We start from the raw sequence: 15,810 nt of genomic DNA on the forward strand, positions 1-15,810 counted from the left end.
AAAAAGAAAAGATCAACTTCAGGAAGCCAGATGTTGATTTCCTTAGAACTAATTAGAAATGATGGGGACCCTCTTCAATTACAATTACTATAATGCTGAAGTGCCTTTTTTTTCTATTTTGAGAAATCTAAAAGACACAAATACAGAGAACAATATGGCACTTATCTGTGATTTTTAAAGCATTTAGTTTTTCTAATATTGAACCTGGAATCTTGTTTTTGACCATCTTTTTTCCTTTTGAGCCCTCTTGGAAAATTTCAGATCCATGTTATGATATACCTAGACCATTTTTTGGTTATTGGAAGATTTTATACTGTGTCTACTACTGTTGTCAAAGTATCAGTCATATTGAATCAGCCTAATATAGTGTTGAATCCACGATGTTAGCTATGTATAGTTGAATCCTGCAGTCAATAAACTATTAAATCAGTTGATTCAGTATTAGTGAAACTTTGGCCAGAATACTAGTAGACACTATTGTAAAATTTTATGTTTAATCTGTATCATGGGGTTATTTGAAGGTAACCTCTTTCACTCTTAGATCGTAGAAACTGTTCTATTTAGTATTTTAAATATGCAGTGTGTGTGTGCATGCTTGGTTGCTCAAATTGTGTCCCACTCTGCAACCCCATGGACTGTAACCTGCCAGGCCTCTCTATCTATGGGATACTCCAGGCAAGAATACTGTAGTGGGTTTCCTCCTCCAGGGAATCTTCCTGAACTTGGGATTGAACCCTGTCTCCTGCATTCGCAGGCAGATTCTTTTCCACTGAACTATTTGAATTTGAATTTAGATATTGGGTGAAGATTAGGATCCGTATGTTAAAGTCAGAGGAAATAAAAGGTTCAATAAAAAGGGACAGCAATTTGTCCACTGGTCCTGACAAGGCTTTCTTGAGAATTGAAGTTATTTATCTCCTCTTTTATACCTCTTCTTGTGTCTTTTTTTTTTTTTTTAATTTTTATCTGCAGTGGATCCTCATTGCTGTGCATGGGTTTTCTCTAGTTGCAACAGGTTGGGGGGCTACTCTTCAGTTGCGGTATGTGGTCTTCTCACTGCAGTGGCTTCTTTTGTTGCAGAGCCCAGGCTCTAGGGCGTGTGGGCTCAGTAGTTCGGTGCAGGGGCTTAGTTGCTCTCGGCGGCATGTGGGATCCTCCTGGACCAAGGATCCAGCCCATGTCCTCTGCATTGGCAGGCAGATTCTCAGTCACTGGACCACCAGGGAAGTCCCCTCTGTAAGTGGCTGACCAGCCAGATTCCCTTGGTTGTGCAGTTGCTCTCAAACAGAAAGCTCCAGGTGTTGATGCTGCCGCTGTGACATAATGAAACCAAGCCCAGATACGCTGCTGTACTCACTGCACATGGTCACACCTGATGGAGTAGTTTTTAAAACTCACTTCATAATTGTTTTCCTTATATTCACAAAATCTTCGTGTGTTCTGTGGTCACTAATATCACTTTCCCATTTTTATTGCCACTATCCTACTTCTAAGCTCTAATTATAGCCTAAGCTGTTGAAACAAGAGACGGGAACCAGCATTTGTTTAGCATTTAAAAGTGCCAGGTATTTTACAAATGCAGTCTCATTTAATTTTCAGAAAAATTGGTGCTTGTTAGTGGTTACTAAGGAAATTTATTCCAGGGAGGTGAAATAACTTACCAGAGTAACATATCTCCTAAGTGACAAGAGTTAGGATTTGAAGAGAGGGGTATGCATGACTATGAAACCTTTGCTTCCTTTGCTGTGTCACTTACTTTTCACCCATTGTTCTTTGGGTTTTGCTCTTGCACCCTATTTGGATCATTAAGAGATGTTAAGATCCCAGAGGAGGTGAACTTTTATTTGATTCTTCTTTACTAGTATCGATTCATCTTTAGGGATGAATAATACTGGTTGAGCCAGAGATTCATATTATAGCATTTACTGCATGTCTGCTTCTTGACAAGTAAGTGAAAAACATTGCAAGATGAAATAATAGCAAATATTTAAAGTGCTTCCTAGTGCCTGACAACTTTGTAAATAGTTGACATGGATCATCTCATTTACCTGTGGTCAGCCCTGTGTGACAGGTAGTAATATTCCCATCTTACAGATAAGGAGCTTCAGGGTCAGTGTGATCAAGTTACCTGTCCAGGGTCACAGAACTACGAAGTGATAGAGCCAAGAGTCAAACCCAGGTCATGTGATTCCACAGGGTAGTTTAGGGTGCAGAGAACTGATAAGATTGGATGAGCTCAATGTAGACACGCTTCCTGGAGTCATCAGGGCAGGGTGAGTTTTAATGTGATTAAATGGGTCACTTCAGGAGAGTTCTGCAAGAGGATTGGCAGTACTTGATAATTTATAGAGAGGCAAGATGAGGTATCTTAGAGAAATCCCTGGATTTCAGGTAATGGTATTTTGAGGAGAGAGAGCTCTTAATATGGAGCTAAAAATCCTAGATTTGAATCCTGGTTCTGCCATTTTATCATCTGGTTTCTGAGAAAGTTGGTAAGCTTTTCATTGTAAAATAGCCACAATAGTTGTTTGACGAATGAATATATATGTGAAGAGACATAGCACAGTGCTTATAGTACGTAAGGATGTGTCACTAAATTTAGTGTGTGTAACTGAAATTGAGTGTCTTAAAGCACTCAGGAACATTGTTCTGAGAATGTAGGATTGATACATATCCTAACTATTGATTAATTGAATGTGTGGCTACCTTTAGATTTGGAAGACCGAAAAATAGTTTTGTGGCATTGAGCAAATCATTGAACTGCAATTATGATAGCTACCTAATCCCTAGTCTTTGCAGAATGATAATATTCATTGTGATGAAGCATAAATGAAAGAATGTAGGCAGAAACAACTTTGTGAAATTAAAGTGCCATATAAACATGCAATGGTGAATTTTGAATTGTTGTGATAGATTTGAAGGGCATTTGTGTGCATCAGGAATTAGTTTGATTCTTTTTTAATTTTAATATTAATTTGGAGGCAGAATTAGCTTCAGTGTTTACAGTCATTCAGTAGATGAGCAACTGGTGAAAAATTTCTGTAAGTTAACTAAAAAATGGAGTGGATGTTTTGTGAGTTAGAAAGCATTCCAGATTTGGTACATTATTGATTTTCTTCAACTTTTAAGAATAGGTGAACCTGTTAATTTGAAGGTGATACATTTCCTCAGGTATAGGCTTATTCTAAGATTTGGTTGGCTTCAGTAAAGCTTCCTGGTAAAGGAAATTGTTTCCAAATTGTAGGAATAGCAGTACTCACTTGATGGTTTTGTGTAAACCCATTTGCCATGGCCAAATATTACTCAAGGAGATTTAGGATATGCTTTCACATCTTGAAAGCTGGAAGAATTCTTAAGGTAACTTCTCCTTAACCCATTATTTTATAAATGTTTGACCACCTGTTACTTTGGGAGACAACAGAGGTCCGTGGAACTCACTTTGGAAATGATGTGTTTAGTCACATCACTTAAGCAGGAAGAGCTTTTCTGCTGTGCTGCTTCGGCAACTGTTGAACAAGTTTCTGGAGAGGCAGAAAAATAGGGCAGGCAGGAAAACTAGAGAAGCAGCTACTTTGTGATGGGCTTCTGGAACCTGTGGCTTGTCAGCTCCAGCTGATCAGAATCGCCCTGGAACAAAGTTCACCTTGCATCAACTGATAGAAGTCTTGAGAATACCCCGAGGAGGGATAGTGTTATATGACAATTTTTAATCTGCATGAGGAAACTTTTCTTGCTGTGACTTTTTAACCTTAGCAGTCTTTGTAGCATAAATTTTTTGTAGCATAAATGTAAAACCAGTGGGGCCGTGTAATGCTACAAATAATATTCTTATAATATGCTGCTTAATCTTCCTACCTTTTCTTTAGGCTAATTTTTAAGTAATTTGACTATTTCAAAGTATATACTGTCTTAATAGTAGAAGGCGATGGATGACATAGACTTTCCTATAAGGAACAGTTTGTGATCAAATCTGGGATTAATTTTGGAATGTATTTATAGAAAATTTAAAGTTATTATACTTTCAGTGCAATATGTCTGTTTGTAGCTGTAGTTTCCTCTTCATTACTTAAAGTGGCCATCATGTGCACATTATTAACAACATAGCCATAGTTACTAGATTATTTTCAGCTTGAGTTTCATACTCTTCTGTGACTTGCATTCAGCCTGTAGCCATTATTAGAACTAGACAAGAACCAGGCAGATGTCAAATTCTGGGAAGCTAATTCTGCTAACATTAGGACTCTTTCCATCAGTCTGAAACAAGGTACTTTTGGTCTCTTGCGTGAAGAGAAGAAAGAAGAATGAGTTGAGCAGGACAGAAGAATTTATTGATAAAAATAAACTCTTGGTTTTATCTAGTTGGGTCTTATAGGGCCATACCTGCTGAGTTTGAAGAAAAACGAATTATCTTTTAGCCTGGTGAGATAATGGGTGAGAAGCTTAAAGGAAAAAGAATTGAGTATTAAAAGAGTTTTTTAAAGGAAAAAGAATTGAGGATTAAAAGAGTTTTATATATTATAAGGCAAGTGTTGAAGTAATTTAGTAGTTCTGATAGTTCTAATATGTAACCACATATTACCAACAGTGTTTGCTTTACATTTTTGAAGCTTTAAAAAATAAATTTAAAAAATTAGTTGCCAAATATTAAAAAAAGGAATTTTAAATGGAAGCAAATATCATTGGCCTCTTTTAGGCTTGCTTTCTTTTATACTGTGAATTTTAAACAACCCTGGTATGTATTTTTATGTACCAAGTCAGAATGAGGGTTAATTCAGCCCAATTGCTCTTTACTAAATTTACATATAAATCAAATGAAAAATGCTCTCATATTCATGCCTCTGTATTCTGTAATACTTTGATACTTATGATCATAAAGTGTTTGTTACTAAAAATGAAAAATCCAGAAAAATACCAAAACATAACAAAGAAGAAAAAAAAATCACTTAATCCCATTCCTAGGTTCTCTCTCTTCCTGTGTGTATCTTGCTAACGTTTTTTTCAATATTTATTTTCAGTTTAAAGTCAAGTGATATAAAATGTGTTATTAAAAGTAGTATTCTTTCTGTCACATTGCCCTTCCACGCAGCTGATCATTTTGTGTTTATTTGTGTATGTGTTAATTATGTGCTCATTTGTCTTTATCTGTTGGAATTTTTTCACTTTGAGCACTAGTGTGTGCCTTTTATGGGAAATGTACCCCACCACTTCACCCACCAAACGCATGTGGTATGTGCTTTCCATTTCCACAGTCTCGATTGTTGCTCAGCTAACACTTGAGTCTGTAGGAACTTCTCTTTCTTACTCAGGCTTGTTTTTACTGAATTTAATAATTAATTTTGTTTTCCCTTTCTTGACCCTGTCACTCAACTCCAGACTGATTACTGATTGTCTACACTTGTTCTCAAGCTGGCTGCATGCTTTTGTTTCATTTTCCTGAAGTAATGAGACCTCTGAATGGCTGCCCTTTTTATTTTATTGCATTATTGGTTATTACAAGATATTGGATATTATTTCCTGCACTATATAGTAAATCTTTGTTGCTTATCTGTTTTATATGTAGTAGTTTATAGGTTCTAGTTCCGTACCTCTGGGCTGTAATTCGCCACACATACACCCTGTCCCCCCCTTTAGGCTTCCCAGGTGGTTCAGTGATAAAGCATCCAGCTGCCAGTGCAGGAGACCCGGGTTCGATCCCTGGTTCAGGAAGATGCCCTGGAGAAGGAAATGGCAACCCACTCCAGTATTCTTGTCTGTAAAATGCCATGGACAGAGGACCCTGGCAGGCTATAGTCCATGGGTTGCAAAGAGTCAGACAGAACTGAGTGACTGAGCACACACGCACTTTTGGTAACCACAAGTTTGTTTTCTGTTTCTGTGAGTCTGTTTCTTTTTTGTATATACATTTCATTTTTGTTATTTTTTTACATCCTTCGTGTATGTGATAGCATTATATATTTGTCCTTCTCTGTCTGACTTATGTCACCAAGCATCATGTTCTCTAGGTTCATCCATATACCTTCAGATGATATTAGTTCATTCTTTTTTGTGTCTGAGTAACAGTTGTGTGTGTGTGTGTGTGTGTGTGTATACACACCACATTTCCCTACTCTTGTCATTTATTGACAGGCATTTCAGTTGCTTCTGTGTCTTGGCTGTTGTAAACAGTCCTGCTGTGAACATCGTCTTTTTTTTTTTTAAATAGATACAAGTCCTGTCTGTGTCTCTTGTTTCTGTCTCCCATTCAGAGTAAGTTTTCTTTTCTTGCAGAAATCTCTTAGGTACTTTTTTGTGAGGTAGGTTTACTTTGGTTTTGACTTCATACTAGGAAATTTACTAAAATTCTGATAATTGCTGGCTGTCTCCTTATTAACGAGAGTAGAGAAACCAAATACGTAACCTGTAAGCTCTGAGCATATAGATGAGATTTGACTGAGATTCACTATCTAATGAACTAATTGGGCTATCATCATTTTCAGATCTTTTTTCTTTGGTAAAATTCCACAGGGAAGATTCTTTCAGACTCCTGCTTGGAAGTGAAAACCTAACTGCCAGAATTCTGGGGCTTAGTGGGAGAAGATGCCTAGGAAAGAGGTCATATGTCATCCAGTTGGTCTATATATTCTTGATCACCTCCCCTCTCTGAATTTTTGGTTTGGTGCACCTGTTTGCAACTGTGTACTTGAACCTAGAATTTCTGTGTTTTGTACTTTCTGAAGAATAAAGGTCTTAGTATACCTGCCTCAGGAGAGTGACATTTACACAGCAGTACAAGTGGGGGAGGGGATCTAGACTCTGACTACTCATAAACAGTCTGTGAACCAGTCCTCGGTTTAAACTCTGCAGTTGTCCCAGAGGTATTTGGTACCATCAACTCCTGGACCTTTGTGGGATTCTGAGTGTCAGTCTAATTGGTAGTTTATCTCTGTTTTCTACTTTCAGTTTCTTGTCTTTCCCCTGTATTTAGCACCAGAATTACTGCTTTTTCATCTTCTGAAATTGTGTTGTGTTGTGATAGTTGTCTCTGCCATTCTTCCCACCCTTGTGAATTTATGCCTCAGATCCTTTTAAAGCTATTTTAGTAGAGTTTCACTAGAGGACAGACGCAAATGCATGTGTGGTCAAGTCTTTGTCTTTACCTAGAAGGCAGACATTTTTCTATGTATATGCATATATTTTTATCAAGAGTAGACGCTCACTCCACATGACAGTGGGTGTTGCTTTTTGAGTGCCTGTTATAAGACTGGCTTCATACTAGGCAGTTGACGTACATTAAATTTCATTATCATGATGACACAGTGACGTAGTTATCCATGTTTCAGGAATGAAGAAACCAGAGGGGTTTATCTGCTTAACTGATTTTAACTGACATTTTCCTTTCAGAAAATAAGCTATAAATTATATCATTTTAATAGTATATGGATGTATCTCTTAGCCCATTCCCATTTACACTGTTGTTGTAAACTTTAACATTGATTCTAGTTCAGTAATTCATTAGTTTCTTGTTAGGTCACTGGTTATTTTTCTTTTAAACATTAATATATACTATGAATTCTTCCCAGAAATATGAGTTTATATTCTCACTGTGTGCTGTGCTTAGTCGCTCAGTCGTGTCTGACTCTTTGCAACCCCATGGACTGTAGCCCACTAGGCTCCTCTGTCCTTGGGGAGTTTCCAGGGAAGAATACTGGAGTTGGTTGCCATACACTCCTTCAGGGGATCTTTCCAACCCAGGGATTGAACCCAGGTCTCCCACATTGCAGACAGATTCTTTACCATCTAAACCACCAGGGAACCCCTGTATTCTCACTGGCAGTGTAAAAATGCCAATTTGTTCACATCCTCATTAACATTGTGTTGCTACAGTTTTTATTACCATACTGATGTTTATTTAACCATTCCCTATTATTGAACATTTAGTGCTTTTCCAGTTTCTCATTATTACAATGGTTAGACGAGTATCTTTGCACATTTCTCAGTTTTAATTCATGGCATCAATCAATGCCTGAAATTGCTATACATTGACTAGGAAATAAAAATTTGGCTTAGAAAATTCCACTTGGATTTTTAGCTCAATATCATTCATCTGCACAACTTATCTTTTATGGTTTCTGAGTGATTTTTAAGTAAACATCTATGATCCCTTTTTATGTGATCAATTTTTGTGAATTTCTTTTAGAAAAGTAGCCATTGATACATACATTGATATCAATGTATGCACTTGAACATCAGTTCAGTTCAGTCACTCAGTCATGTCCGACTCTTTGCGACCCCATGGACTGCAACGTGCCAGGCTTCCTTGTCCATCACAGCCCCCGGAGCCAATCAGACTCATGTCCATTGCATTGGTGATGCCATCCAACTATCTCATCCTCTGTCGTCCCTTTCTCCTCCCGCCTTCAATCTTTCCCAGCATCAGGGTCGTTTCGAGTGAGTCAGTTCTTCGCATCAGGTGGCCAAAGTACTGGAGTTTCAGCTTCAGACTCAGTCCTTCCAAAGAATATTCAGGACTTATTTCCTTTAGGATGGACTGGTTGGATCTCCTTGCAGTCCAAGGGACTCTAAAGAGTCTTCTCCAACACCACAGTTCAAAAACATCAATTCTTTGGTGCTCAGCTTTCCTTGTAGTCCAACTCTCACATCCATACATGACTACTGGAAAAACCATCGAATGTCACACTTTCAGAATGTCACACTTTGAAAATGTCACACTTCAGGAAAAAAGACTATTTTGAAGTCCTGGACTTTGTATAAATCCGTTTTGGTTAGGAATACTTTGAAAAAGAAAAAAAAAAGGAGTAAGATAAAAAAAAAGAAGCAAATCAATTAGGAGTTTTAAGAAAATATTAACTTCTAGCTTCACCTTTATCCAGAGGAATAAAGATGATAGGAATATATTTGTAGGAACAAGTGCAGGTTTCCTTATACCAATACATAGTTGATCCTTGAACAATGAGAACTATGAAGTGTTTCATCCTATAGTTATTTACTATTTATTGAACAATATCCAAGTATAAGTGGACTGCGAATTGTGCAGTGGTCAAGAGCTTTGATACAAGACATATCTAACTTTATTATACAAAGACTTTGTGGATAAGAATATATTAATCTGATCCATGATAATTCTGGTTGCTTCTTAAAGTGGCATTGTAAAAATAAATGATAAGGTGCAGTTTTGCTGCGTTACAGAGCTTGGGACAGAGAGGTGTATGTTGTATGTGTTGTACACACACGACAGGAGGTTGTTGGTTTACACCTTTCCATGTTTCCTCCTTTATTAAAAGCCTCCATATTTGACCAGAAGAATGATTGGAAACACTTTTGTTTTACAAAACATACTCTTTTTTTTTTTTTTTAAACGAAGGATAATTGCTTTACAGAATTTTGTGGTTTTCTGTCATACATCAAGAATCAGCCATAGGTACACCCATGTGCCCTGCCTCCTGGACCTCCCTCCCATCTCCCTCCCCACCCTTCAGCCTATTTCAGAGCCCCTGTTTGAATTCCCAAGTCATAGAGCAAATTCCCATTGGCTCTCTGTTTTACACATGGTATTGTAAATTTCTATGTACTCTCTCCATATATCTCCCTTCTCCCTCCTCTCCTCCCACCATGTCCATAGGTTTGTCTCTGTAACTGTTTCTCCATTGCTGCCCTCATAATAAATTCATCAGTGCCATCTCTTCAGATTCCATATATGTGTGTCAGTATGCAATGTTTATATTTCTTTTTCTGACTTAATTGACTCTGTATAATGGGTTCTAGTTTTCATCCACCTCATTAGAACAGATTCAAGTGTGTTCCTTTTTATGGATGAGTAGTATTCCATTGTATGTATGTACCACAGCTTCTTTATCCATTGATCTGTTGATGGACATCTAGGTTGCTTCCATGTTCTAGCTATTACTGCAGTGAACATTGGGGTACACGTGTCTTTTTCACTTTTTTTTTCCTCAGGGTATATGCCTAGGACTGGGATTGCTGGGTCATATGTTGGTTTTATTCCTACCTTTTTAAGGAGTCTCCGTACCATCTTCCATAGTGGCTATATCAGTTTACATTCCCATCAGCAATGCAAGACTCTTTGCTTTTCTCCACACTGTCTCCAGCACTTACTGCTTGTAGACTTTATGATGATGGCCATTCTGACTGGTGTGAGGTGGTATCTCACTGTAGTTTTGATTTGCATTTCTCTCATGATGAGTGATGTTGAGCATCTTCTCATGTGCTTGTTAGCCATCTGTAGGTCTTTGGAGAAATGTCTCTTCAGGTCCCTTTCCCACTTTTTGATTGGGTTGTTTGCTTTTCTGGTATTGAGTTGTATAAGATGCTTGTATATTTTGGAAATTAATTCTTTATCAGTTGTTGCCTTTGCTATTATTTTCTCTCATTCTGAGGGTTGTCTTTCACCTTGTTTTCTACAAATGTACTCTTTTTTTTTTTTTTAAGTTTTAGAGGTTTATAAGTGAACAAGTAAAGCAAAATTTTAACACCTTGTCACAAGTATATTGAAGATGTAGTACTCAATTCTGCTTCAAAAATAAGCTTAGAATGGTGTAGAATTATGCACTTTTAAGCAAGTCAGTTAATATTTTTGTGTATGAAAAACAATTATTATGATAACTTCATATCTGAAAGTGCTTTTGCAAATCTCCATAGCTTAACATTGTCAGTTTGCTGAATGGCCAAAAGAAGTTTAAGCTGTCCCTGAAGTTTCAGCTCCCTTTTCTCCAGAATTTATGACCTTTCTATGTTCTAAACACATTTTAGACTTTTGGAGGAATTTATATAGTTCTGTAACAAAGTTTAGAGAACAGAATATTTGAGGTTCTCGCTCTAGTTTATCAGGCTGGATGGAGTCATGTCAATTAGCCTGAGAGTCATTTTACATTATGATATTTTGACATCAGTTATATTTTTTCTGTTTACTCTTGTTTTGACTTTTCTTTGCCCTACTTCTCTGTAACTTAGTAGAGTTCTTTTAAAGTGTAACAACAGCAAGGATGGTGGATAGACATTGTGACACACACAAAAGGAATGCCAGTTTGCTTTAGAAAGGAATGGACCAATATGCGCAACAGCATGAGGTCATCCAGAACACTATGATTCCATTTGTGAGAAGCTCCAAAGTAGGCAGTAGCAACAGGAAAGAAGACCAGTGATTGCCAGAGACCTGAAGTGTGTGTGTGTTGGGAGAATTTATTGCAGGGACCATAAAGGAACTTTTTAAAGTGATGGAAACGTTTGATATCTCGATTGCAGTGTTGGTTATACCAGTGAATATATTCGTCAAACTCATCGAACCCCATTTAAAATGAGTACATTTTATCATATGGAAATTACCTTTGCATGAAGTTTAAAAGAGAGTTTAAACACAGAAGTCTAAAATAGGGCATGAGTAGTGAAAGTGTCCAAAAGTATGCTGTCACCATAAATTAGTAGTAAAGCAGTAGGCCTTAACATTGTTAAATATTGAATGTCACTGAATAGTTGTGAAAGTTTATGCTAGTGCCCATTACTATATATCATAGTATATATGAAGGCACTTCAGTATTACATGAATTGAGTCATATTAGTGAAAATAATTTACAGGTTTTTAAAGTGCTTTATAAGTGAAAGTGGCAAAAAGTGGAAAATGACAAATAGATGGGGAAACAATGGAAACAGTGACAGACTTTATTTTCTTGGGCTCCAGAATCACTGCAGGTGATGACTGCAGCCATGAAACTAAAAGACACTTGCTCCTTGGGAAAATAGCTATGACAAACCCAGACAGCATATTAAAAAGCAGAGACGTTACTCTGCCTACAAAGGTCCATCCAGTCAGAGCTATGGTTTTTCCAGTAGTCATGTTATGAGTGTGAGAGTTGGACTAAAAAGAAAGCTGAGTGCCAGAGAATTGATGCTTTTGAACTGTGGTGGTGGAGAAGACTCTTGGGAGTCCCTTGGGCATCAAGGAGATTAAGCCAGTCCATCCTAAAGGAAATCAGTCCTAAATATTCATTGGAAAGATTGATGCTGAAGCTCCAATACTTTGGCCACCTAATGCACAGAATTGACTTCGTTGGAAAAGACCCTGGTGCTGGGAAGGATTGAAGGCAGGAGGAGAAGGGGACGATAGAGGATGAGATGGTTGGTTGGCATCACTGACTCAGTGGACATGCATTTGAGCCAACTCTGGGAGTTGGTGAAGGACAGGGAAGCCTGGAGTGCTGCAGTCCGTGGGCTCGCAGAGTCAGACATGACTGAGCAACTGAGCTGAACTGATAAGTAAAAGTAACTTATTTGTTTTTTTAATTGCAGTTTTAATGTAATGTGCACTGGTGATTTTTTCCCTCTAAATTGAACATTTTTTGTCTGTTCCAACTTCATTGCATATTTTGGATAGAGAGATAAGTGTAATATTTTCTGAAATAAGACTTAATTTCTAAATTTTTTAAATGTTAAAAATAGTGACATTATTAGCTGAACATATGAAGCTTACTCCATTAGCTGTCTAGGACTTCCCAGGTGGCTCAGTGGTGAAGAATCTGCCTGCCAAGGCAAGAGCCACAGGAGAGGTGAGTTCAGTCCCTAGGTCAGCAAGGTCCCCTGGAGAAGGAAATGGCAACCAACTCCAGTATTCTTGCGGGGATACTCATCCCATGGACAGAGGAGCCTGGCGAGCTACAATCCATGGGGCGCAAAAAGTCAGATGTAACTGAGCAATCACTCCCTCATAATCTGTCTACATGCTATGTCCATCTTTCAGATTTCAGTGGGAAAAAAAAAACTTAAGAAGAAACAGGTGATCTGGAGAACTGTATTAATTGTACAGTTGGTCTCTGAGAAAGTTAACATCTGTTTAAGATGACACCGAAGTTCTAATGAAATATGGTCTGTTGACTTCAGAGACCTTTCACTGCTGGGGTTCTATGTTTAGATAGAGCACAGCGCCCAGAATGTTGTCACGTCATGTACGGGCCTAGGGTAACAACCTAGTTTGAGGAGGCGGCAGTAGAAGATGCTCTGGTGGCTTCCCCGTTGTTCATAACAATAAACTTTACTTAGTTGCTATACCTTTTTAGAATCTGTTGTCCCTGTAAAGGTGTTAGATTTCAGATTATCATGTGAAGTGTTGTGCTTGTTTTAACTTTCTTCCCCTAATTGTATTCTCTAAATTGGACATTCTAATAGGCTTCAGTTCAAATGTGTATTCCTTGCAGGGTGGTGAAAGAAAACATTTTGTTCTTTTGTGGCCTTATTGATGAGCATTATAGAAACTAGGTGTGATGGGGTACTGCAAAGATAATGTAGCAATAAAGTGCTAAATGAAATACTGAAAGTCTTGAAATACATAGTATATGCAAAAAAAAAAATCTCTTGGCTTTAGTTAGTAGAGAAGAGCAGTGGAGGAGTAGAGATGTGATGGGAACTTTTAAAAGAGGAGGATTCAAGGGATGAGGTAGGAAAGCTTGAGTCAAGGTTAGGCCAGAGAAGACGTCTCCTTGGACAGTCATGCCAGGCACGGTCGAACTTCCCCAGTATGAGCCGGGGCCGTGAAGGCCGACTATGCAAGTAGACCTAGAGGCTGCTAGAGAGCCCACGGAAAGAGTTGGTGGAGTTTTGACCAGGATGGCGGCCTGAAGAATTTTGTCATTTTTAAGATGACTCCTTTAAATATGTCCCTCTTGCGTTTCACGTTTGTAGGTTTAAGAAAATCTACCAAGAAGCGCAGCGAATCCCCACCTGCCGAGCTCCCCAGTTTGAGGCGGAGCACACGCCAAAAGACCACGGGCTCCTGCGCTAGTGCCAGGTAATAATTTGGGCCTGTCAGTGTGTGATTAGTTCATTTCCTGGGTCCAGCTTTCCCCAAAGGCCTTTATTTTATGAGTTTTTAAAACAAATTTCATGGAAGTTTTATTTTTGAAAATCAAGCAAAGAAATTCATTCTAAATAGAACTATTATTTCTGTGAATTCTTCCCCAATATTTAGTTTAACTTTTTTTCCTGTTTTTGCTAAGTTTTAATCATGCCTTTTTGGGGACAACACCTTTGTCTTCTACCTTTTCTTCTGTTGTTTTACATTATTTGCACAGAGTTACTGCCAGCAGTTGGACATTTGGTTGTTTTCAGAGTTCCTGTCTGCTAAAGAGCTCTCTAATGAGCATCTTTATGCAGATTTGGGTTATTTTTAAAGGTAGCTAAATTTCCCAATAGTGTGATTAATGGATCAAAAGGGATGCCTGTTGTAATGGCTGTAATATTTCCTCATTAGTTTCTAAAAGTGCTGGCATGAGTGAGTGAGTGTAATGGGTGAGGGGGAGAGAGGTACTTCATTTCCATCTTGCCTTACAGCACCCATCCTCAGGGGAAGCTGTGGGTTTTGTTTGTGTTCTTTCACGTCTCCATTTTTCCCACTTTGAGCCCATTTTCAGAAAATCATCTACCTTTGACATATGATACAGTATATTATTTCCCATACTTTGATTAACTGATTCAGAATCTTGAAGTTAAAAAATCTTGTTACTCCAATTTCATGTCAGATTTTCAGGTTTGGTCAGTTTTGGTGTCGTGCTGCTAATTAGCACAACCACATGGGGCTTCTCTGTCCTTTATGTGTAATTTGCTCCTTTTGTATATTGTTTCTTCTCTTTACTAAATGTGCCAAAAACCAGTGATGGTGTGGGTGATTTTTAGTTTGCTTTTCCCATCTCAGGTCAATTGAAAGGTTTAGTGCTCCTTTGGTTCTTCTCTAAGGTAATCAACTTTATACCTTTGGCTGTGGATACAGTAATAACACAAGGAAATAGAATGACTTGTTGCCTAATAATGAGTCATAAGGAAAGGACTCTAGGCCCTTTAAGCTCTGCTTTTCTACTTGTTTTATGGTTCTATTAGGATTGTTTAAAATATTGTTTAAATATCTGGAGTTAGTACACCTGTTTGCCTTTGAATTCTGTTGGCAGTACTTTTATGAGGACCTCTGAGATGATTTCTTGATTCTTCAGGGCTTTCGCCCTATTTTGGACCAATCTTTGAATCCAGGTTACCCAAGGTTTATAATCTTAGATATAAACTGAATTCACTGTGGTTGAAAATTAAGTTTGAACTGTTCACGGAGTCAGGTAATCTAGAGTCCTGACTTTCTCTGCAGCCTTCTCTGCTCTTCCTCGAGAGCACTGTCTTAATGCACGAGGAGTTATTTATTTACACGCTGCACACAAGCTGTCTACCCGCCTGTCTGCAGCATTCTTCATCTCAAGCTTTTCTGAGTTTGCTGAAATTCCGCTTAAATTTAGTGTTTTCACAGCCTCTCGTAGCTGCAGTCTCCTCACTCTAGACTGACACTGGAGGGCAGCAACCAGGTGTTGAGCACAGAGCATGTCACGTGACTGATGCAATTAAGTGTTAAATAAGTGACTTCCTTTGAATCACAGTCATTTGTAGCTTGGTAATTTGGGTTTGGAATGAGGTTTGTTTGGTTTTTTTTTTCTGAAGGAAAGACTGGCTGAGTAAATCCCTGTTGAGGGACATACATTTATTTATTTATTTATTACTAATCGGAAGAATAAATTCTTCTACAACTCTGGTAATTCAGAGCCTTCATTTCCAAGTCACTTATGCCTGCTTCCTCCTTGTTCTTTATCAAGCAGCATTTTTCACTGTAGCTTGACTTTAGTCTAAAACATTTCTTTAGTAGTAGGTTTTTGCACTTCCAAGGTCATTTGGGGGAGCTGCTGTTTAAACAATATTAAATTGTAATAATTTTGGAAGTGTTTTGTCTGTGCATGATTTGCTTACTGATTTCACTTATTAAAATAGAAAAAGTGT

At 38.0% G+C, this 15,810-nt stretch overlaps 1 protein-coding gene across 23 annotated transcripts in view; it reads left to right on the top strand.

The window, feature by feature from the left end:
• The window catches only part of TRIP12 (thyroid hormone receptor interactor 12), a 149,564-nt gene that overhangs the window by 62,203 nt on the left and 71,551 nt on the right, over nucleotides 1–15,810 (top strand). For all 23 annotated transcript variants that reach the window (XR_006342373.1, XM_043909759.1, XM_043909757.1 and 20 more), the window contains one exon: nucleotides 13,687–13,792. Coding sequence is in view for 22 of the 23 variants with exons in the window: in XM_043909759.1 (XP_043765694.1) it covers nucleotides 13,687–13,792 (106 nt within the window). In the remaining variant the exon portion in view is untranslated. The remainder of the gene's footprint in view (nucleotides 1–13,686; nucleotides 13,793–15,810) is intronic.

The sequence above is a fragment of the Cervus elaphus genome, chromosome 8, assembly GCF_910594005.1.
Source record: "Cervus elaphus chromosome 8, mCerEla1.1, whole genome shotgun sequence".
Classification (NCBI taxonomy): domain Eukaryota; kingdom Metazoa; phylum Chordata; class Mammalia; order Artiodactyla; family Cervidae; genus Cervus; species Cervus elaphus.